This window comes from Thunnus thynnus, chromosome 7, assembly GCF_963924715.1.
Source record: "Thunnus thynnus chromosome 7, fThuThy2.1, whole genome shotgun sequence".
NCBI classification, from domain to species: domain Eukaryota; kingdom Metazoa; phylum Chordata; class Actinopteri; order Scombriformes; family Scombridae; genus Thunnus; species Thunnus thynnus.
In genome coordinates, this window is record NC_089523.1 from 27,719,677 (window position 1) to 27,743,932 (window position 24,256).

The 24,256-nt window shown below is 37.3% G+C and overlaps 1 protein-coding gene across 6 annotated transcripts in view; it reads right to left on the reverse strand.

Moving 5' to 3' along the window:
• Positions 1-24,256, reverse strand: part of cntn5 (contactin 5) — a 109,048-nt gene that overhangs the window by 48,779 nt on the left and 36,013 nt on the right. For all 6 annotated transcript variants that reach the window (XM_067595284.1, XM_067595281.1, XM_067595283.1 and 3 more), the window contains exons 3-5: positions 14,592-14,801; positions 6,793-6,916; positions 6,505-6,680 (exon numbers count right to left, since the gene is read on the reverse strand). In XM_067595284.1, the coding sequence (XP_067451385.1) occupies positions 6,505-6,680; positions 6,793-6,916; positions 14,592-14,801 (510 nt within the window). The remainder of the gene's footprint in view (positions 1-6,504; positions 6,681-6,792; positions 6,917-14,591; positions 14,802-24,256) is intronic.

A 24,256-nucleotide genomic window follows, 5' to 3' on the forward strand; every position in this document is an offset into this window, starting at 1 on the left:
CTGACTGTGTGGAATAAATAAGTAATAGACAGCATGAGTGGTAATAGCCACCATGACTGAGAAAGAGGAATCGGTGAGACACCTAAGTGAACCTACAACACTGTCAAGTGCAGTGTACTGTGTAAGCACCACAGCAATAATCATTTAATGTGTAAATATTATATAAATTATTGAAGACCAACTGGGTGTTTCAGTCATTCAAGAATAAGACATCAATGTTAGAAGCACACATGTGTTATGGAACCAGGAGATGAAAATCAAATGAAACTCTGACCTATCATTTCCCTTTGAAAACTACAGTTATGTAAGTGAATCAATATTAATGACTTTTTAATAATGTAAAAACAGCATGGTCATTAAATCATCCTCAGAAATTATAAGTCAACATATGTCTGTATAAATGTTTAAAATCCAGAGATGCAGTGATGAAATTTGTAGCAAGCACAGGAGCAGGTGCTCAATGCAAATTACTTATTTCAAGATCAGTATGAATTCAATCAGTGCACATTAACTACTGATCATTTTAGATTTGTAGAACATTTCAGAGTGGGGTTGTGTGTGTCGGTCTTGAAATGCTCAAGTCAAAGCATCCTGTTAATTTCATTACTATTGTACAACTCAGAGTGGCTCGATACCTGAGCCTCAGCCAGACTCACGTCTGTAGAGAGAGAAGAACTCTTTGGGGAGAAAGATCAGAGGCCCCCTTTCTGCCTGCTGCCTTCAAAGTCACGGCTGAAAAACAGCCCAAGTGTGAGTTCAGCAGCTCAGAATTTCAAAACAAAGAGAGGAAAAGGCATCCTACTGAAACATCTTTGGAGCAGAGTACACGTCCAGTGGATACAATATAGAAAGCCTTGACTGAACCCTTACTCATGCACTCTAGCTGGTCCAGTCTAACTCTCCTCTGATTCCCTGTGTGAAACAGGACTGTGTTCAGTTTGCCAGCTTGACATAACAACTCTCTGCATTAGAGGGTATAGATAGTGGATTGCTGTACAGGCACGTAATTTGAGCCTTTGCCCATCCTCGCAGAATTCATTCAGGCCAACCCAGCCCCAGTTAATTTAGCCCAGCCAGGCCTGAACAATTGACAAAATATTTCTAACATCATCCTGGTCTGAAGCAAAAATTTTGTTAAGCAGTTGTAAAATTGCCTCTTGACTCTTATAAATAATGACACACGCAGTTGTTGCCCATGCTTTCTCTTGGACAGAGACACCGGAAGATGATTGATTTAAACAGATGGTCTTTATAGAGTTATTGGCAGAGAGAGAAGTTTTAATTGATCTACAGTTTTTCATGGGATTGTATAAGCTGTTTTCAATGTGTCAGTATCCAACATGCCTATTGATTTGTATTAGAAACGGTACAGAATATTAATTGTAATCGACAAGTTTGATGTGCATAGAAGCATAGAGGTTTCTGTGTCTGTTTTGCAACAGTCTGGTCTGGTGTGTGTGATCATACCTTGACAATAAGCAACATCACTCCAATTAGAGACTGCAGACGAACAGATACACGCAGCCTCCAGAAGACCAGAGTAAAGGAAAGGCTGTCAGTATAGAATGCTAGCTGTTGTGGATTACAGAGCTGGTAAGAATCAATTCTGTCTTGTGGACATTAATGCTATTATCAGAAAGAAGTATTTTTTTCAATGTGATCACATGTCAGCTGGTTAAAGGACGTATATTAAAAGTGAAAAGACATGAAAATGTTTGTGTACCTTCATCAAATATAATGACCAAAATCTTTTGGACCATAAGTGCGCTGAGCTTTTCAGCTGTTCTGAGCAGGTAGGCAGTGATTAAGATTGAAGTACACCACCGGATTGGCAATGACACACCCACTACTACGCCTCTCCTTCCACTGGGGAACAGTAGGCACAGAGCCAAAATCTTAAAAACTTCTCCAGTGACAAACTGGTATGACACTCTTAAACAATCATAAAGGCAAACCAGCCAACAAACGCTTAACAAATCACAACTAACATTCTGTTTTCATGTTTCTCTTACAGTACCTAACCATTCAGGTCAGGTAGCTAGCAGATCCAGCCTTTCCTGCAGTGTATAGTATAGACTCACCGTCAGGTCTGTTATTGAGTGTCTTCACTAACGTCAGTAGAAATTTAATTTTTATGAACTATAATATTTCAAGCCCAAATCTGACCTGAACTTGCAGCATGGATACAAAAATTGGAAATTGTGTTTGGACCACGTTGCAGGGGTTTAGCTTGCTGTATATAGTACAGCAGATACAGTTTGAGAATAATGTACCCTATCTAAAAAGGGAGTTGCAAGGAGCCTGCTGACTGTATGTAATGTCTCAATGTACATTGATTGTACAGCACAAGTCAAAAAAGTTGGTAATTCAGTTTCAAGTCTTAACATCTAAAAGGCATGTAATTACTTTGAAAAAAACATTTAGTTTAGAAGGAAAAGAACTTCTCACGTGTATCTGAACTACTTAAAGCCTTCAACAACTGTGTCAATGCATGAAAATGTGCAGTGCCAACATGAAAAGGGAAGAATAAGTTGAGCTCCATGCAGAGTGATAAATACCCACCATTTGTTATGGAGAGGGAAGGTTCTGCATTCAAATGTGTGCTGCAGGGCACCTCTCTTTGTTTCTGTGCCTACTCTTTTGAAGGGTCGCATTGTAAAGAAATGTAGACTGAGTATGAGACTATTACACATTGATGTTGCTGAATATTTGTACTGCATAAAGCTGAATACATAGAGTCACACAAATGTGCAACTGCATATGCTGGGTTGCCACAGATGACAAATTTGGTCATGGGGTGAGATGACTAGACAGGATTTCTGTACACATCTTAGAAAAGCTCAGAGGCAGCAACAACTACTGAGCCATATTACTGACTAACATGTGTCTGTCCTGTTTTAGATGGACATGTGTCAGAAATATGGGGTTATAAAAGGTTTCAAAAAGTGAACATGTCCATAATAAGGCAATTTGATTCCTTTGGTGCTCCATTAACATGCACCTGTTTTGGCAGTTAGTGGGGATATGGGGTGGGACTCCCGTGAGATTAGATGGAAGGACAAAATGGTGACGCCTGTGGAAGAGACTGCTGGGTTGATAGTGAAATATTTTATTGGGGCTTTTCTGTCAGAGGTGAATGGGCATCTGCCATATCAGATTTATTACCTGAGAGTGGATCTGAAAATTATTTTCAAAAATCAAATGTGGAGATGGAGGAGTTCAAATACCAAGTCTGGGCTAAATGCATCCAGAGGCAGAAGGCTTCTTGTTTATTTCAAAAAAGATTATAAAGTGAAAAATACGTTAAGTATAATTTATCTAAAAGTAAGAGATCACTGTGTGCACAGATAAGATGTGGTATATTGCCACTACATATTGAAACTGGAAAATAGAGAACTGTGGTTGAAGATGAAACAATCAGTGAATATTGTGAACTAAATGAGGTGCAAAACGAAATTCATTTCACTCTCTACTGTCCCTCACATCATGATTTGCAACAAATATTATTTTGAAAAGTTCATGTTCCAGGTTTAGATTTGACTATAATTGAGGATGGAGCTTTAATAGAATACCTTTTGTACCTAATGTTTTTGCATTTTCTGAATATATTTCAAAAGTGTGGGATAGGATAAAAGATAAAATCATCATACTTGACTTTATATGGATAAAAGACTATTTATTTATGAACTGCATCAGATATATAATGTTCAGTATTAATGGTTGCATATGTAGATTTTGTATTGTTTGGGATGTTTGTTTAAATGTGTATATTATTTGTTTGTGCTTGTGGTGCTGTGTTTATATATTTGTTTAATTTGGATATCTCCTGGGACTTTATGTGTAAATTGTCCATATTCAGATGTTAATTTGTTGTGTTTTTAGATGTTGGTGGGTTAACATGCTGTAATATTTGGTTTGTTGTTGATAAACGTGTCTGAATAATTTTATGAGGGCCATTTATATGGCCCAAAAATTAATTCTCTCTGAGTGACTTTTCAGATCTCACCACAACAACAGTTGGTGAGATGTGGAATGTCCTGCCAGTGTTGCCAGATTGCATTGGGCTCCTTTTTATTTAATTGGGCGGGCTGTGATGATTTCGGATACTTTTTGTACTGTTTGGGCGGTTTCCACAAACGCAAATTACACACAATAATTTATTTCCTGTCTGCATATACAGATTTGTTTGTATAAAAAAAAAGGTGTACATGCAGACTGGAAATAAATTCTTGTTTGTAAAAATTCCAATAAACTGGCCCCTCTTCTCATCTGAGTTCAGAAGTCTCATTCATTTCAGAGTTATCATAATAAGTTTCCAACTTATAAATAGCATTCACGTAAACGTCCAACTCATAATTACGACTGGGAAAAACATTTTTTTCTGAGAGCACCAATGTATTCAACCTCACATTTAATAATACGGGAGTGCCTGAAAACCAAACAAATATGGACGCCTCACATCAGCCACACACCAACATTCAATGTAATCAAATCCAAATTTAACTGCTATGCTGTTATATTGTCAATGCGCAGTATTTTAATCCTAACACAACCAACTCTGTAATCATACGTCTTGATGACATGAACGCTCGCAAATCATTAACTGAAAAAATATATATAAACAAAAAAATGTGGAATCAGTTCAACATGCAATGACTGATAACTGATGATCATCGAAACAAATGTCATTTCAGTTTATTAAAACTATGTTGAGAAGTTAACACTTTTTTATTTTTATTCTGTCATAGACAGATATCACATATATCAAATATTCTGTGATAAAACATATCTGTTCATATGAGTGAAACCTTTTATCTTTTAATATAACATTATCTAAAATCTACAGAAGAGCAGTGATACCTTTCACAGTACTTCCTGTCATGCCCCCAAATAAATGACCTGTTGTTGGAACTAAAAAATCTGAAGCTGAAGTGTGGCTTGTTTTAACAAAAAGTCAGTCTATTTTAATCAATACAATGGTCTACACTCACCTTTTAGACCTAAAAGTCATAACAACAGTAATTATGTTTTGGGCTCTGAGTGCTGCAAAAACATAGGTGGACAACCTTTCCTGAACACATCCTGTGTGGACACAGATGGAGGACTGAAGCTACTTGTCTGGTAATGTGCTGTTTTTGCTAATATGGTCATCAGCCTCAACAGATAGAGAAGTTAAAGTTACCCACAGAAACACAAACGTGATTGAATAAAATGAACAATGAAGAAGGTGCACTGCAAAAAACACATTGGTCCCTTTAAACAAAAATGCTGGTAAAATATTATAGAAAGAAAAACTTCCATAATGCCACAATGGATCTGATAGATAATAAAGTGTCAAGAAAATGTACAGTACCTGTGCAAAACTAAAAAAAGCTGCTCATGTCTCAGCTTAAAGCTTAGACTAGTAAATGAGCACTTACATGGTACATTGCTCATTTTTAGGCAAGTTTTCAGAAAAATAAAAACAAAACTTTTTTCTTTTCACATACTGATTTGACCACCAAGTGGGGAGATGAGTAGGAAGAGATCTGGACAGTTTAGAGGACAGATGAGGTTACATGCTGAGGAGCAGCTTCTGTCATTCACAAACTAGCAACACTTTTTTGATGTATGTGTCTTTGCTTTACCATCTGGGTATTTCAGCTTGCCAATGCAGTGAGGCTTATATCTAAATTAGGACAGAACTACTCCTTTTTGTTCACTTTTTTTATTACTTTGATATATATATAAAACTATATGAATGAAAACAAACTAGACTAAAAATAAATTTTTGGTTCTGGACCTGAAGAAAATAGTGCTTTTATAGAACAGAACTCCATTCCTTTTTTCTGTCTACATAGTTTCAGCCTAATCTAGCCATTTGTTTCCTCAGTAATTCCTGTAACAACTGTAAGTCCCCATAACAACACATGAGACCATGTACTATACTTTCTAGTAACAGCTCAGTGACTGAGAACGGTACACTCCCTGTAGACATGCCAATAAGGCTATTATGGTCATTGCTCCTGAGGAAACTGTCGAGAAAACCAACAATGTATTTTCCTCCCAGCATAGTGCCCCAGGTCTCTCCGTGTATGCTGCCTTAGCCTGTGATGATGTTTTGGAGGTAGGCCAGGGGATTACTGGGGGAAGAAATGTGCTTTTTCCTCTCATTTACCATTGAGACATGGCATTTGAGGGCACATACCCTGTTAGCAGTGCAACTCAATAATATCAGATGGAGCCAGTAGGAACCAGCAACACACAGCAACAAAACCTTTAGACAGACTAGTGCTTATTTTCCCCTGGACCCCTTTGACTCAGAGAGACAAAGAGCTTGGAGATAATTATATGCTTCATATGACAGCCATATTCTTCATCCCCCCCCCCCGGTCTTACAGACTGAAATGTACATTTTCCAACATAGATATAAGGAGCTCCATGCTACTGTAGAGAGTATGTCATACTATCAGCAGCACAGAACTGTAAACACAGCTTAATGAAAAAATAAAAAAGGCTACTTACATGCAAACTGTAAATAACCATCCCGACTTAGGACAGTCCCAAAGTTGTTCTCTGCTTTACACTGGTACTTCCCAAAGTCAGTGATCTCACTTGCATTGGTAATAATTAAGTTTCCATCAATGAAGCTGTAGCGGTAATCTGCCTCTGCATCTACTTCTGTCCCATTGATGTACCAACTGAAAAAACACAAAATAGAGAAGGAGATTTTAATATATTTGTGATGAAAGACAAGCTAATGAGCTGTGAAAATAGGATTGCAATTAGGAGACAGACAAATATATGTCACACCTGTATGTGGGTGTTGGATTCCCCCGTGCTTCACAGTGCATCACCACTTTCTTTTCATCAGAATCCAAAGGAAAAATAACATCATCTGGCTCCTGGATAAAAACAGGCCCAAACTCTTCACTTTCTATGGGGAAGGAAGAGATAAAGACAAGGATCATTGCAATTATCATAACAGGAGTGCACATCGGTTTTAGCATCCAATTACTTTTCCAATTGTTCCCCCAGTTTGGTTAGTATAAGTACATATTTCCTACCAACCTCCATTATAGCAAACAGGAGAAAAAGAAGAAGGACAGACCCATAGTGCGATGGAATTATAAACAACAAAATAAGACTGTAACAATAACTAGCTGGACATTCGGCAGACAGCTGATGTTTTAGAAATGTCACACCCTTAAGCTCAACCTTTAAGTCAAGTCAAGTCAATTTTATTCATACAGCGCCAAATCACAACAAAAGTTATCTCGGGGCACTATTCACACACACAGCAAGTCTAGACCGTAGTCTCTAATTTACAGAGACCCAACAATCCCCCATGAGCCCTGGACTTGGCAACAGCGACAAGGAAAAACTCCCCTTTAACGGGAAGAAACCTCGAGCAGAACCGGGCTCTAGCTGGGCGGCCATCTGCCTTGACCGGTTGGGTTGAGAGAGAGAGAGAGAGAGAGGGAGGGGGAGAGAGGAGAGAGAGAGACAGAGAAGCACAGCAACAACAATAATAACAATAACAACAAGAATAATAATAGAGATATGACTAATAATAATAGTGGTAACAGTGGGCAAATATGACTAATAATAATAGTTTAAGCTACCATCCAATTACTTTCATGTCTTTTGGAACCAGTGTTGTTTGCAAAGAGGGCCAAGTGGTGACCAACAGTGCTGCCGACATGGGTCTTAACACATCAAAGTACATTTTTTTCTTGGCCAGGTTTTGGGAGTTCAAACATCTGTAGTCTCTGTGGCCAGTTTCCTGCTATGATTCCCACTTGCACATTAAAGCGATAACATATGTTCAAACAATGGTATCCGGTGGATGAGTGATAACATTAGTAAGACACTGTTAGTACATTTGTACCAACATACTATTTATTATCTCTTCTCACTGATCTTCCAGGCTTTTACAGAATAATTTGACCACCCTACCGCTGAGTAAAAAATAGACAATGTTCCATTTATCAGGGTGGAGATGTTGCAACAACACAATCTTTCCTTTTTCTGTCAGTCCTCCAACATTGTTTACTGTCCTCCTAATAGCCTGTGCCAGGGACTTTACTTTTTTTATAACAAGCTCTACAAGCAAAATTACAAGAAATAAAACAAGCCCACGGTGGAAGTGTTATCCAAAAAAAAAAAAAAAAAAAAAAAAAAAAAAGGCCCCAGCTGGGATTTAGACATTGTTAAATTCTGGGCAACAAATACTGCAAGTAGCTCTTATCTTTGGGTATTAATATGGTATTACTTAATCACAATATACAAATGCATGTAATAAAATAGATAAAATAATGCTTTTACATGAGAGCGCAAGCTTAGTTCAAATGAATGTCACAAAAGAATAGTTTTTTGGTGCTTTTCTTCTTACCCTTCATGTTATGGTTGACTGCATCATCTTGCTCTTCACGTCTAATTCAATACTGCTGATGTATCAATATTTAATTTCTATCTATAAGGTTTATATTGAATACTGCCTTTTGACTACATAAGGATTAAATCACTGTACTTAACACAGCTCTTACTTTCCTCATATAATATGCCTTTACTTTTTAGTATCTTTCATTATTTTCCACTCTAACCCCAATAAACTATAAATACAACACAAGGGGCCCTATTTTCGTGGCTGCACGGTGACCAGAGCGAGCAGCACTATCCGAGTTTGGTATTTTCCTGACCTTGAAATTCACTTTGCCCGTCTGTGTGGTATTCTGGTGCTGAGCACAGGGTGCACAGCTGACAGGAGAGGTACCAACAGGTGGGAGGTTCATTCAAATGAGGCAGCTGAAGAAGAGTTGTTATTTTGTTGGAAATTGGGTCTTAGACACTGTGCTAAGAATAGAACTACATCTGTTAACGGTGCAATATCAATCTGCTGCCACTTTGGTGGTTTTATCAACAAGAAAAAAGTAAAAAACTTGTAGCATATGTGCAGCAATAACAGATTAATTATGTGTAGAAATGTCATTAAATAAGTCAGCATTGATCTATAAATGAATAGTAGCATGATACTGTATGAAAACAGTTTAGTTTCAGCTCATGAAATCCTTTCAGCCATATGAAGGCAGCAGGACGGCTTTGTAGATAAATGTGCAACCTCTGATTTCAGAAGTGCCGTGCAAGAGCGCAGTGCCATTACACATGGACGTCCACTGTGTTTACCATGATTAAATCATGTGCAAATGACATCAGGCTTTACAAAATAGCCACATGCATTTCTGAACACATCATATCTTTCTGGTTATAACTTGGTATTCTGCCTGTTTAAGTGGGAGACATCGGATTACAGGGTTTCACCACATTTTTTCATTATTCATTTCTATTGTCATTATACTAAAGAACTATCAAAAATCCGCATTATCTGCCTCTGGCTGCAGATTTGTGGTGCTGCGTGTTCATATCGTGTAACTCTGCGCCTTCGAGACAACAATATGATTTCCTGAAGAAGCATCTTTCCATTTGTTGAGCTATTGTTGTTATGCTTCACCATGATTAGCAGGTCACAGCAGGTATGTTAACATGCTTTAATGTGCTGCAGCTGAGTAGCTAATAAGATATCCAGCCTGCTAAGTGAGGTTATTGCTGCACTTTTCCTCAGGGAATGTTTAGCGGTGGCACACTCAACAAGCTAAGATGCAGAACAACATGTGTGTTCTTGTTTGTAAGTTAGATAAGAGGGAGACTTTAGAAGTAAAGCTAATGTGGGTTGTTGTTCAGAGTCAACTAGCCAGCCGCTATTAGGCTCAGTGTTGACCTCCTGCAAGATTTGATTTTCTGTATCGAAAATAAGGACTTGAAAGAATTTAAAATCTAAATTTCTCCCTTTAGGTTTCTGATTTTTTCTCAAAAGAAAACAAAGGACAATTGATTTACAGAGAAAATGTGTATGCTGTAAAAGACAAAAAGGCAATTTAATTTCAGTTGGACTTTAAACAAAATCATCAGGACAAAAATAAAATGAAAAAACATTACAGTTGAGATTAGATAAGCAAGTAGGCTGAAGGCATTATTAAACCAAATACATAACTTTAAATTAAATCTAAAGATAAATGACATTTCTTTATTGCCTAGCAACAATGTCTAAAAGCTGCTGAAAGTATGTCAACAGAGTGTTACAGAACATTGCAACAAAAAAAGTACTAAACATTAGGATGTTATGACATTTAGTGTTAGTGTAGTCAATTAAAAAGTCAATTAAAAGCTTGAATTATTAATGTTTTTACAATGTAAAATTTGCGAAATGTTATTTAATACTTAATAAAAAAGTATGACTACACCTAAGCCAAACTGTTTCTTGATCTAAGGTGCTACTGTTGGCAATTTAAAGCGGCTCTCATTTAAATTTGATCTCTTCTCAGCACAAATCCAGCAACATATTGATGTGCTCACTGGTCTGGTGTTTTCTGCTTGACTGTCCCTGTTGCAATTCTCCTCTGTTCCTTCTGAGTACTCTACTCTTTGATCTAGCCTTCTGTTAACACAGAAGTTATGCACTTAGATGGGTTCCTAAGTATACTGCGTCTTAGAATTTCAGATTTTATAACAGACAGCGGAACCCTATGTTCTTCTTCTTCAGAAGGTTTCTTTATGAGATCATGAATTTATGAAGAATGTAAGCCCACTATACAGATAGTTAGTGTTTTGCTCTTCGTGTTAACATGTGACTGCACAATACAGGGGCTGACTTTCTTACTGTATATAGATATTCATGTTGTCTGTTTAAACACACAGCGTTATATTGAACATTTAGGTTTGGCTGGCGTTGCATTTGCTCTGATACATACGTAAAGAGCACAACAATGCAAGTCACCAATCTTGAGTATTTCTCACTATTTAGGAATGATTTGATGACAAAAAAAGAATCGTGGCTTTCTTCTCTCACTTATGTTTAAATAAATAAAGACCAGACTTAAGGCATAAAACCAGCACAGCATCATCAGGCTCTTTGACTGATGACATCTGTAAGTTGTAGCCTACAGGAGATCATTAACTGCAAAATGTGACAACTTTATATGATGGCATTATGTTTTCCAAACTGTCCAATTACTTTTCTTTTTGTCTCCTAATACTAGGGGAGGGTGTATAAAGAGGGCTACAGTTCCTACACTGTTCATCTTATGTAGACTGTGGCAGTTCTGTACTGGGGCTGAGTCTTTGCCATATAAAAACTTCTTATTTTGGTGTTGTAGCCATATCTTCCCCATTTTTCATTGAGTGTCCTTACATAAATGAATTGTAATAGCTAGTAAGTGTTGGCCGGTATGTGTGGTCAAACATGATATAGCAGCCTTGCCGAGTAAAGAAAAGTGAAGTTGGCATTCTTTGATTATAAAATAGTAAGTATCAGTCAGTTGTGGTCACTGTCAAGTCACTGTGAAACTGTGTGTGGCCAAGTTGCTTGAGAAGAAAGTCAAGCTCTACAGTAAAGTTATGCTGTGCCCTCATAACTAAGCATAGAACACACTTCAAATGAAACAACCAGGACAGTTGACTTATTTTTCAGTGTTGTAATGATATCAGTTAGAGATGGAGTTCTGTCAACAAAACAAAATGACCATCGCAGCAACAAATGCTGTGGAACCTTATATGACATGTATAATTTATCTCCATGAAAGAAAGGAGAAGAGACTTTGACATCAAATAATGTGGGTAAAATACACTGTGTGTCTGTCTGCCCCCTTTGTCCCTTTAAATGTCTCTCAGTGGATGCCTGTGTGTATTTATATCCTCAGCAGGAACACAGAAGGATATGTAGCTTGTGTTATGTTATGTAGCCTACTGTAGGTTGTTTGTCTGAACACCGAGGCTAGTGCCCTATAGCTAAGAGTCGCATTGACAGAGTCTGCAGGGCTTTGAATAATTCTGAATGTCTCTGGTGTTATTTATGATCATTTATTGGTTGTTCAGTCACCTGCTGATGGTGTGTGATTTATGAATGAGCCTGTGCCCAAGGTCCTGAAAGTCCCTTGTGAGAATTTCTTCTTTCTTCTTTTGTTTTTAAGATGTGCTGTATAATAAGCGATAAAATGAGGAGTAAGGTTACTGTAGGTCTTGTTGGCTGTTTTTGCGTATGAAGCATATAGATATGATTGTGTAAATCATGTATTTGACACATACATGCATCTATCATATGTGCATTGTTTCTTTTTGATGTGGAAATAAATGGTTTGTCTAAGTTTACTAATCAAATGTTATGTGGTTTGTTGTATTACACCACAGTAGAGCATGACTACAGATTTGAGGGTGCTGTTGTTGGTAAAATGACACTTGTGTTTGTTATCCATACACATTGTGAAATGTGCCAAAAGTTGGGTGAGCATCCCAATGGAAGCCCAGTATTAATATTAAATGATGTTTTGACCTATCATAAGGGCCTGCAGCGAGTATCAGGCTGTGTCATCACGAGTCTACTGAGACTTCTTCCACTATCCTACCTTTAACTTTATTTCTGTAGATGACTTGTATGAATCGGCTTCCGAACCTCTCCACTGCTGAAACGAGCACTTGTAGTTTCAGAGTTCATTTAAATGGACCCTCTAAAAGAACAGCTGGCCCCTGTGATTTACATGGGCAAGAACTCCCACTGAATGTGGATGTAAACACCTTCAAATGAAAGCTGAATGTAATCACTCTAACCCTATAGTTATTTTTTCATTTCGACTACAGTGCACTGAAGCAAAAGAAAAAAAATAAGTGAGATCGAGTGTCTCTTCATCTGTCATCTTTCCTGACTGCAACAGTTGAATCTCATCATGGAAAAATATGCTTTGTGCTTCAGCTCAAGGGTGAAACCAAAACATTGGTTAGGTTGACTTCAAACTATTTAATAAATGGACAATTGATGCATAATCGTCTTATTTACATTGTAAAGTTACAATGGTTTAAGCACGACAATCGCAAAGGCCAAAGAAAATGGACTCCACAAAGTTGTTTCATATTTTCTTTTTGGGTACACCTCGTTGTCCATCACTGCTTAATTACTGGTTTCGTTTTTTGTGAGCATTGAAAACATTAGAGTCGGATTGTTAAAAAGCCAGATTTCAGTGCTTAAGGACATATGCTCTGTGTGTGTGTGTGTACAAAACACAAACATAGAAGTTGTTTAAATCACTCAACTTCAAGTGCCATGGCCATCTCTCGTCACAGAGCCAAAAAGCAATATCCCCTTTAAGCCATCACAGGTGCATTACTTTTTGGCATCCATTTCATTCACTGAACATCAATCCAGTGCAATGGTGTAATGCTCTTGTCACCGCTGACAATGGAGAGGCATTACTCTCACCTTGGTTATAGAGATGTAAGTCATTTTATGGCTACATAGTGATAATGCTGCCAGAAAGTAAAAAAAGACAGAAAGATAGGCAGAGAGGCACAAGAAATGAAGAAAAAAGACTGAAAAGATGGCAGGAAAAAGCTGAGAGGCATAATGAAAAATAAAAAGAAAGGAGTTTATTGTTAATGCCATCCCCATCCCAGACGTTCTATCTGCCTTTAATGTGACTCATTTCATTTTTCCCAATGTGTACTATCCTGTTTGCCAATTCAGCAGCTACAGCTAGATTTCCATTAATTAAGCGCTCAAGATGCAATAAGCATGATGTGATTAATCATATATTAAAGCCTCAATGTGTCATTATATCCTCTAGAATTATTCATACTCTAAGTCAGGGCAGCAAGTGACCCATGTAGATATATGACAGTGTGTTTCCATGCTGTGTTTGGAGCATTAAATCTTCCCTTTTGACAAAGATATCCATCATATCTATACCTGCTATACTGACAGGAACACAAGGAGAGCTGGATATTGCCATGATCCCACTTCAATTTCACAAAGGGCATGACCCTGGTCACTACAGCCCATGCACAGTGATGATGGATAGTTGAGTTTCAATTCCATACCGAATCTAAACAGGCAGTAAGCCTGCACACATAAAGTGAGACCAGAGATGGCAGACTGTTGGCAGAGTGCAGAGATACTGTAGCAGAGTGCATTCACACCAATTATGCTTTGAGAGGTTTATTCAAACTCTGGAGTGTCCACCTTTTACTTTGTTTTTGTTTTTTTATTGGTAAGTGAGAAGAATACCAAGCGTTTACATTAAGAATGCCTGAAAATTCAGAGCTCAGTCTTGCATGACGTGACAACAAGGCAGTTGGTCAGAACTGAAAATGTAATTCAGGACTAATAAAAGGGAATGACCCAAAAATGCAAATTTATCTTGATAGAGGGAAGCAGATGCTGACATTTGACAGCAATTACTCCTAACAAAATAACAGCAAACCACTCTTAACAGGTAATCATATTCAGCTTTCTCTTCCTGTTTTCTTAAATAATGAACACCACAGCATACAAAGTATACACAAGTGTTCATTATCCTTGGCTAAAGTTGTGGATGATGCCTACGCAGGAAGACATGTTTGTACCATTTTTGAGCAATTTGTTAGGTTATGTTACTTTTATGTAAAAAGGTACAATGTGTTTATATTTGTTTTGTATGTGAACTTGAAGAAACCAAAAGCAACACTTTTCAATTTTGGTTCAGGCAAGAGCGAACAAACTGTAGCTTTGACTGCATCATTAGTTTTACCTTCACTCCTGTAGTCCTCCTGAGAGCTGAGCAGACTCAGGGCTGACAGGGGGTGACTTGAGAAAGCAGGCCAGTCAGGAGTCACCAGTCCACCACTGTGGTGTTGTCGAGGTCTGCTGCGTGAGTTGAGCAGTGACGAAGAGCTGTCTGGTTTCATTCGTAACACTGCTGCATATGATATAGGCCGTGCTGCAACAGCTCTTGCAAAGTCTGGAAAAAGAGGCGAAACAATGAGGAGTTATATCGTATATAGGCATGGTATGGTTTTAAGTAAAATTGGTCATAAGTACTCAAATGACAAATTTGGCCCAAAGAATGGTGTTTCAGTTAATCTTTGGAAATGTGTATTACACTATAAAGTGGTGCATGCAAAATCAATGTGTTATCCGAGCACTTAGGTCAGTGACCAAATGGGGAGACAGAATTATAAAAATGCTAACTTGATGGTTTAAGAGTGTAGCTTGCTTGCTACTTGTTTGACTATAGGCTGCATTCAGATCTCTGTAATATATATAGCACTACTCTCTGTACTATCCTCTGTAAACCTGATGAGATCGAGTCAGTTTCTCATGCTGTGAGGAATAATTTACAACAAAAAATGGTGTTCTACAGCAAAGGCAAGCGACAGCAGGATAAGGAGGTATTACAGTTCAGAGACAGTTCTGAGTGAAATAGGTGGAAAAATAATGTATTTTCCAAAGTCTGGAGAAAATACATGCACTGTTGAAAAATATGGGCATAGTATTTGTGATGTAATACATTTCTGAATTGTTTTTTTTTTTTAATAGTTTGAGAAAAATCCATGTTTAGGCAACAAGGTGTTGGTTTGGAGATTTGAAGCCTGTGTGTCCCTAAATGTATTCCTCTGTAAGACCTGACATCTACTTAATGGAACATTAATACCCCAAATCACCACCAAGACACCTGTTAAACACATATGAAGTTACCAATAAAGACCATCATTTCTTTTGTAAAAAAAAAACACCCTATATTCCTAGAAAGGGTATGTCCCCTTTGGCTTCCATATACTCAGTCTTTTTCCTGGAGCATCTAGCATCTAGTGGCTATTAGAGTAATGTGTAAGGGCACTTCTGATGTCATAGGTGAAAACATGAATTTCTTTCAAGGTACCACAGATATGCTGTATAATCAGGAAATAACTATCATCGAGGTCTGAAATGGAATAAAATGGTAAGTGTGACAGAGCAGGAGAGAAATAGCATCCTTTAAAGTCCACAGAGGTTCAGAATATCCTCTCTGAAACATCAACTACAGTAGAGGCTGTCACTAGTCATTGCTGTCATTGCAGTCTTCTACAACTTCTACTAGTCTTCTACTCCACGTTAAGTAGGGCAATGTGCCAATATCTTGTCTTTTATGATACTATAAATATAACAACTCAAGATTACACAAACAATTAAGTCTCCCATGACAGCTAATCATCACCACATTTTATTCCAAAGCAACAGTATAATACTTCTAAAAACAAGTAGATGAAATTACGGATGATATGGAAGTGTTGCTGTATGTATATAATGCTTAAAGAAAAATGCAAAAAAAAAGAAGCTTGAAGCTCATCAAGAGTCTAATCATAGTTCTGGAGAGGGGGTTGGGGAGTGTTTTGCACTACATGATAAAGTGCTATGAAAGAAATGAACAAAAATGAGAAATAATTATGTGCCCTTGGGGACTTGTCAACTGCAAAAAAACTGTTATCTATAAATGGAGAGCGGGAAATTACTGTATTACATATTCTGAGGAGAAGCAGGATATGGAACTCCATTTGAAATTAAAGGTATTGTGAGTTTGAAAATTGATAAGCAAAGCAATTAGTACTTGGTTGGTAGTCAGTTAAATCATTTATCTTGCTGAGAATCAGCTCAATTGAGGTATACACCACATTCCCACTGCTGTTGTCCACAGTTCACTAAACAAATGCAGAACCTTCCACTGTTTCAGAAAAAATGCCTTTTACTACAGGGAGAGTTAAAAACCACATTAATTTCAACTACTAAGACAAAACACGATACAGTGTCTAAAAATAAGGCATTTATTTCTTTAACCCGATTTGTTGAAAGCTACTTTGATGATATTTTCATAAAATGTGGATACAGTAGCGCATATTTTGATGTTTAACATGCATTTAACATACCATACAAATTATCTCTAGAACAATGGTTTTGCTGAACATTTGGTTTCCTAACATCTAATTAGTCTCAGAAAAATGCCCCTGTACTGACATTTCTATAAAGCCATGTTTTTTGAAAGAGTGTTTTTACTTACTGTACCAGCAATTACTGAGTTTAAAGCCTCTTCGTGCTAACTATTGTTCTCAGTTTGGCTCTGTTTTAATGATTTGTCAGCATGTACTTTTTACATTGCATAGGCTGTTTTGTAACTTTTTTTTTGCTTGGTTCTAATCTTTTAGCTATGAACTTTTTAAATTAAAAATATTTGCATATTCATAGATTTTGAAATTTTTCCAATGAGGGGAGTAAATGTCATTTTAAGGATTTCTAAGGAAGTAATTGTTTTGAGGGAAAACAATATCAGACACAAATTGTTGAGTATTTTTATGTCTTGAACATGTCTGGAAGGGACGTTGATGTTGTTGATATACTCAGATTCTGCTTATGAAATATGAAATGGTTAATCATGGCAAATTAATGCTTAACTGTTGCTGTTTTTCTTAGACCAAACCTTTCCAGAGCTGCCTTGCACATCTGGATTATGAGATTAGCACATTAAATCCAACTAATCTTCCTGTTTCTCACATTCATAAAATACTTTTAAATGAAAGCAGTGTCCAGAAAAGACTCTACAGCTGTTTTATTTGACTGGGACCAAGATGTCAGCAACAGACTGGACTGTCAGTTCATACATGTACAGTATATACATGACTTAACACAGCCCAGCGTCTCTGACTGAAAGCTGTAGTGATGTGACAGTTGCAGTGAGGTTGAGAAGAGCAGTGAGTCATGACAATAAGACGGCTTGTTGAAAAATAACTTGATCCTGTTAAAAAAAGACAGCTGCATTGACTTCATTTAGCCAAGGTTCAGAATACCACCAGGACAAAAGGCTCATTTCTCTCACTACATGGGAGATGTAATGTTGTAATGTTTATGTCAGTGCAAGATGACATGCTTCTGTCACGGCTCTGTCATCAGACTTAATTTGTAATTGATAGTAATAATTATCTTATTGTAGATGTCATACAGTGACATATGCAAACCAAAGATTGAGATGTATCAAGACATAACAGAAACATGTTGTCATTGTACCCTGAATCAAAATCAAATTGTGGGATAATAATGAGCTTCTCAAACCTAAAGTAGCCTCTCCCTGCAGATTTAGACCAACCCAAAGCCATAAAAATAAACAATATGTTTATCACTATGCATATGTGACATACTGTTATAGACAACAAAACATTTAGGCATAGTGATCAAACTGCTTAAACCATGCTATAACGCTCTTTAATATTGGCATGTCTGTGTAGTTAAGTTGTCACAATTCTGATATATTCAGTTTAGCTTGCCATAGTGTCAAACATCAATCAATCAATCAATCAATTTTTATTTATATAGCGCCAAATCACAACAAAAGTCATCTCAGGGCATTTTTCACATAGAGCAGGTCAAGACCGTACTCTTTACGTGTTGGTTTAACTCAATAGCCATTTTGGAGGTTGTATTTTTGGAGGTTGTAGTTTGTCCATCCATCCATCCAATTTCTGTACCTAGAGGGTCACTGAAATGTGAGATCCATTAAAGTAAATCCACATACTTAAAATCTAATGTACGTATGATAATAAGGACAAAGTAACAGGAATGTTTGTTTTTTTGTTCTTTGTCCAAGCATAAAATGGCTGTTATCTTCTTTCGTGATAAAGGTTGTCTCTGATGTCAGCTGGCCAGTGGGTTCAAACCCAGAACCTTCTTTCTGTGAGGCCACAGTGCTAACCACTGCACCACCCCAGTTGTAGTTTGAGGCATTGCTTAACTGTACTGCATAATACTCAACGGTATTTCTTATACTCTCTCCATCCCCTATCAATGTCAGTGAAGGTAAAATGTGTTGTATTGGATTGTACCTGATGTAAGTAGGTCTCTCTACACTTATAAACTGCCAACTCAGTAACAAATCTTGGCTGCAAGGTTGACTCCAACTACAGAAACTGGTAACTGGGGATAGTTGGATAGATTTTCTGACATTTCTCATTCAGTTGTTTACTCATAAAATAATGGGGGAAAGAAATGACAATGTGTGCATGCATATGTGTCTTACACATTGTTTTGTCAATGAAAGCACTCAAAGGTAAAAACATTTAACTGCGAACCCAATTCATGGAGAAATCTTGAAAACACACATAGATCTCTAAGTAACAATGGCCTGTTATTTTGCTTTGTGCAATATGAGAATTAGCAAAATTATTGCATTGTTTGGCTCTTGTTATTGTATGTTTATTTGCATATATATCAATACACATCCTTATATCTTTTATGGTTTATACATAGTTCCAAGGGTATTCTGTCTTTACATGTTTGCATCATGATCTGTGTGTTTCATGTTCTGTGTGGAAAACAACATTACAGGCTAGGGCTAAATCCTGACAAATACAGCATGCTAAAAAAAAAGAGTCTCTTTTGTTTGTTTGACTACTGAAGCCGACAGGCACATGCTCTTGTCAGCTGTCACCTTCATCTGATAAAAGCAATGACCCTTGCAGATCCCACTGATCCCTATCTTTCAGAGGGTGCAAAATCAAAAACACTCATTGTTGTTGAAAGGGCTGCACCTGCTGCATTTTAGGGAACTCTAAAGCAACGCCATCGGTGATCGTTTCAGGTCTTAACACCATCTTCATGATAACATCACCAAAGGAGACAAAGGCCATTTTATGCTTGGACAAAGAACAAAAAGCCAAACGTTCCTGTTACCTTGTCCTTATTATCATATGTATGTTAGACTTTGAGTCTGTGGATTTACTTTAATGGATCTTACATTTCAGTATATTATATAAATTCAACTTTAGATAAACAAGAGTAAGAGTCACGAGGCAAGGGACTTAACATGTAAACGCACCGACAACATAGGTTAAGGTGAAGCTAAGAGAAGATGACATGTTTTAGTGGAAGAGAGGGGAGACCTGGGGAAACTTAAGACTGGGGAAACATACTAGAAAAACTAGAAATACTCTGCTTGTACTAGATCTACTTGTATTAAGCCATTGTGTTGGCACAGCACAATGTGTGAGTCTTGGACTTGTCTGCATCCACTGGACAGTGGTGTGAAAAATTAATTAGAATAACATACAGTAAGTAGGTGAGACGTTCAAGGGGGCTCAAGTATACGGACATGATTAGCCATAGCCTGTAAGATTAATGAAGACCTTCACAGGGAGATTATATTGACTGAAGCTGATTATGCTTGAGACCATTTATTCAGTGGAATATCTTTACAGATAGAACAATCCATATATCATATGCAACCTCACCGCACCTCCTATCACAGCGGACTATTCACTAAAACCCAGTATTTTTTTTCTGATCCATGGTGTACTATGGGGATTGTAACAGTTACTTCAACCTTGCCAAAGTAACAATGAAACCACAGTGGTGTATGGTATTAATGTTGTCATGCCTCTTAACGGGAAGTGTGGAAGTCTCTATTCAACATGCTCTGTTTTTCCTGATATTCATTTATTTATTTAATACCAATATTGGAGACACAACAGACAGTTATGACAAAAAAATCTGACGTTATACAAGTTTTATACATCTAAAATATTAAGCAAATGACAACAGACTTTTCTAATTGGCACTATGTGGCACATGATAGCAAAACTCTTCTTCACAAACATTGGCATCGGCACACAGACTCACTGTATTTGCTCATGTATTCTAAAATGCCAAATTCAAAATCCCCACCTACTGATGAAAGTGTTGATCACCGCTCACACTCAATAAGCATGACTGCCAAGACATGAATGTTGTGGACAATATCTCATGCTTACAAAAATCAACAATTACTTTTGTTTTCTGGGCTCAAGTTGTGAGTATAAGAGAGGCTGTCGTAACTCAGGTTCTCCTGCCAGTTGGAGAAACTCCACGAGTCCCTGATGGTCGGACCGAAAATAGATCCCACAGTTCTTGTATTCAGTAAAGTTTAGCTACACAAAATTATTAACCTGCAGGACCGTGACTATCCATTATTGCTTTATGCGAGCATTGACCACCATGGACTATGTCGTTTGGTTTAGTGGGATGTTAGTGGGAAGGACAATAAGAAGAGCAGTTAACCTCTATGGTGTGTAAGTGACTTTTAAGAAAACTCCACACACACAGTATTTAATGTTTGTTTTTCTTGGTATACAATCACAGCGATATATTCACTGCATGATCCAGCTATGTGTAGTGCATGCAAATATCTATCCGTTTCCCCATACCAAACCATATTTCTGATGTATGACTCTTTTGCCCTTGGTGAAAATGACTTCATGCATCACTTATGCAGCCCCACACATCTATATTCTCTGCAACCCACTTTTAATATTGAGACACCTAAGAGTTAGCTGAGGAACAGCTGAATTACCGTTCCACACTTTTACACTCCAAGCAACACTGTAGTTCAATCAGGGGCGGGCTGGGGGAGAAAAAAAATGGCCCTGACATCATGCCTGTCCGGCCTACTTTTAAACATGAGAGAAATCTAATTGTGCTGCCCTTTCTGCTTCTGCATGATTTAAATATGTATGGAATGAAAATGACTGGACAGTGGAGACAGGTACAAAGGAAAATAAAATAGAGCAGAGGAACTATTGTCTTCAAAGTGAGCATTTTTAGAATATTCAGTGAGAACAGTAGGTCAATAATCCATTACAAAAGCCATCATGTCAAAAGGATCATAATAGATAAAGACTACATCACACCCCTGGGAATGGCTGCCTGTGGCTTCAACTGCTGATAATATTGAAAACCAGTTTGAAGTGCAGCACTCTTACTAAAATGTGACATATTTCTTATAGTTGTGAGTGCTAAAAGCATACTCAGCTCTCAGTGCTGTTTTGACTAAAGTGGAAAACCGCTACTTTCATGGATTTTCTTTGTTACCTATGGTCACATTAGTCAAGTAACTGTTTGGTAGGATGGACGACTATCCCAAAAAACCACAATCTACAGATTTAACATTTGACACTGTTGTCTCTTAAACAGCAAGCTGTTTTTTCTTTCTTTCTGTATCACAATTTAAAAATCAATACCACGATGGTATCTCCACTGCAGACAAAATGTGCAACACTAATCTGGTGAATATGATGTCAGTTATTGATAAGGTAACACTCAGCTTTTAACGTGTGGCTGATGACAGGAAAAACAAGTTCCTTCCAGAGGTCTGATTAAAGTCCTCCTGAGAGTCATCCCTCCAAAATAACCCGAACAGGAATGAGCTCAGAAAATTTCTCTCAAGGCCGAAGAATGAAGGAAGCAAACAAAAGTAAAGACATTGCTTCATGTCATTGCTTCTAATGAGACAACAACATGCCTGAGGACAATACTGATGTATTGTGTGTATCTTCTTTTCAGGGTCTTTATGTGATGCTCATAAAATTTCATTTGTCTACACTGTTTCTATTATATCTCTTGGACACCAGAATTGAATAAATGGACAAAATGGAACTTTTGGACAAATTGTGATCATTAATGTGGACCACGTGCATTTCTCTGCATGAGGTTATGTTCAATTCACCATAAAAACAAAAGTATTGCACCATAATATGAAATGAAAGTGCCAAAAGTTCTGCATATTTATTAGTTCAATAGATCTTATTGTGCTGACCGTGTCAAAGAGGTACCTCCTTTTTCGGGGCACACATAGTGTTAATCAATCAATCTCACGACCCTTACAACGTGTCTACACTGAAAGCGTCTCAGTCGCATTTTTCAGTCGTCCGTATCAGTTTCTACGTTAATCAATACAACTGTCTACACAGATTGCGTGTCACATGCTCTATAGGTGTACTACAGTCACTGTGTATTGGGCTCTAAGTGCTTTAAAAACATAGGTGACTTAAAAACACTGTACTGTGCCTACCGTGTAGATGCACACGCACACGCTGCTTCTGCTGCTCACGCTACGCTTTCTGTATAGACACAGTGTTATGCATATAGTGGCAATGCAATCTCAATCAGAAAAACATCATCACTGTTGGTCTGATTCTTCTTGCAGACTGCAAAAGTGTTTTTTTGGGGTTTTTTTTCCCCAACAGCTAGCTTGAGACTGTCTCAAAATACGTATATAGACTGTGTGCTTAAAAACTAAAGCTGTATACAGCACTGCACTTGGAAGCAGGAGACAAACTGAGGTATCTTATTCATGCATATACAGCACTGTATGCTAATGTAAAATTAGAGTGACCATAATTTATTGTTCATTCAAGGGAAATCATTTTGTGATGCCGTCACTGCTGAAAGGTTAATGACTTGCAGTTTAAGTATTTGCATATTATTATATTTGACTGAATGTAAAAACATGAACAGAGTCAACAACAGAGTCTCTCCTTTCCTATAATGTCATTCAGATGCGTAGTGTGTTAAACAGGAAGCTCATTTCACAAAGTTTGTTTGAAACTTTTAATTGGTTGTGTTCCAGAAAATCGAGATATGTTTACCTCTGATGGATAAAATGGCAAATTTGGTCAAGAGAAAAGTAGACACGGTCACAGATTTCTCTCCATATTAGTATGGAATGTAAAGATGGAAAAACAATCCTCTAGTAAAGCCCTATAAGGCCATTAAGAGACTAACAATTTTTCTGAGAGGCAATGCAGTAAAACAACAAGGGTCAATGTAGATACCTATAATGAACAAGCAGAGCAAATTCTGTCAGTTCTGTTCTATATGCACCCAACCAACCATTTGGTACCAAGAAACAAAATGATATCATAGATGAAAAATTAATGGACAGAATTGACTCTGAAACTGAAACAAATAAACTGCACAAGTCCCTGTTTATACACTAGATAAACTAGTTGAAATCTTGATAAACAGAAAAACTTTTTTTTATAATTTATTCTTTTCTAATGTAATACTTTGTTCATTAAAAGAAAAATAAATAAACTGTAGCTGAAGCGACATGTTCTTGTGTATTCTGTATGTTTCTATATCTATATCTTATAGTTGCTTAAGAAAGCTAAGGTTAAAGTTACTTCTCTAAAAAGTACACTTAGTTTTTGAAGATACTCATAATAATATGAATACTGTAGCATAAATGATCGTTTAGAATCAACTCTGAACTACTCATATAATTTATAATAATATCTTTAATAATTTTGTACAAACATCAATAATATATATAGTTATGAAATACTGAATGAAATTCATTCTTTACACTACTGTGGGTCTATTCATTGTCCAGTCCCACAGTGGACCTTGGAATACCAGAATCTATTGATTTTTCCACCCAGTTTTGACATTTCTCTGTTCATTATGTTTGCAACAACAAAAGCACCTACTGCAGCAGCCGCAGCCTTTGCTTTTATTTCTCATAAAGCAGATAGACACCCACGACAGATGAGACATTTCTGAGAGATGCGGCTTAAGTGCTAGTGTTGGTCTGAAAGCCTTCAATAATCAGTGCACTTCGCAGTTACTCCACACTGCAGT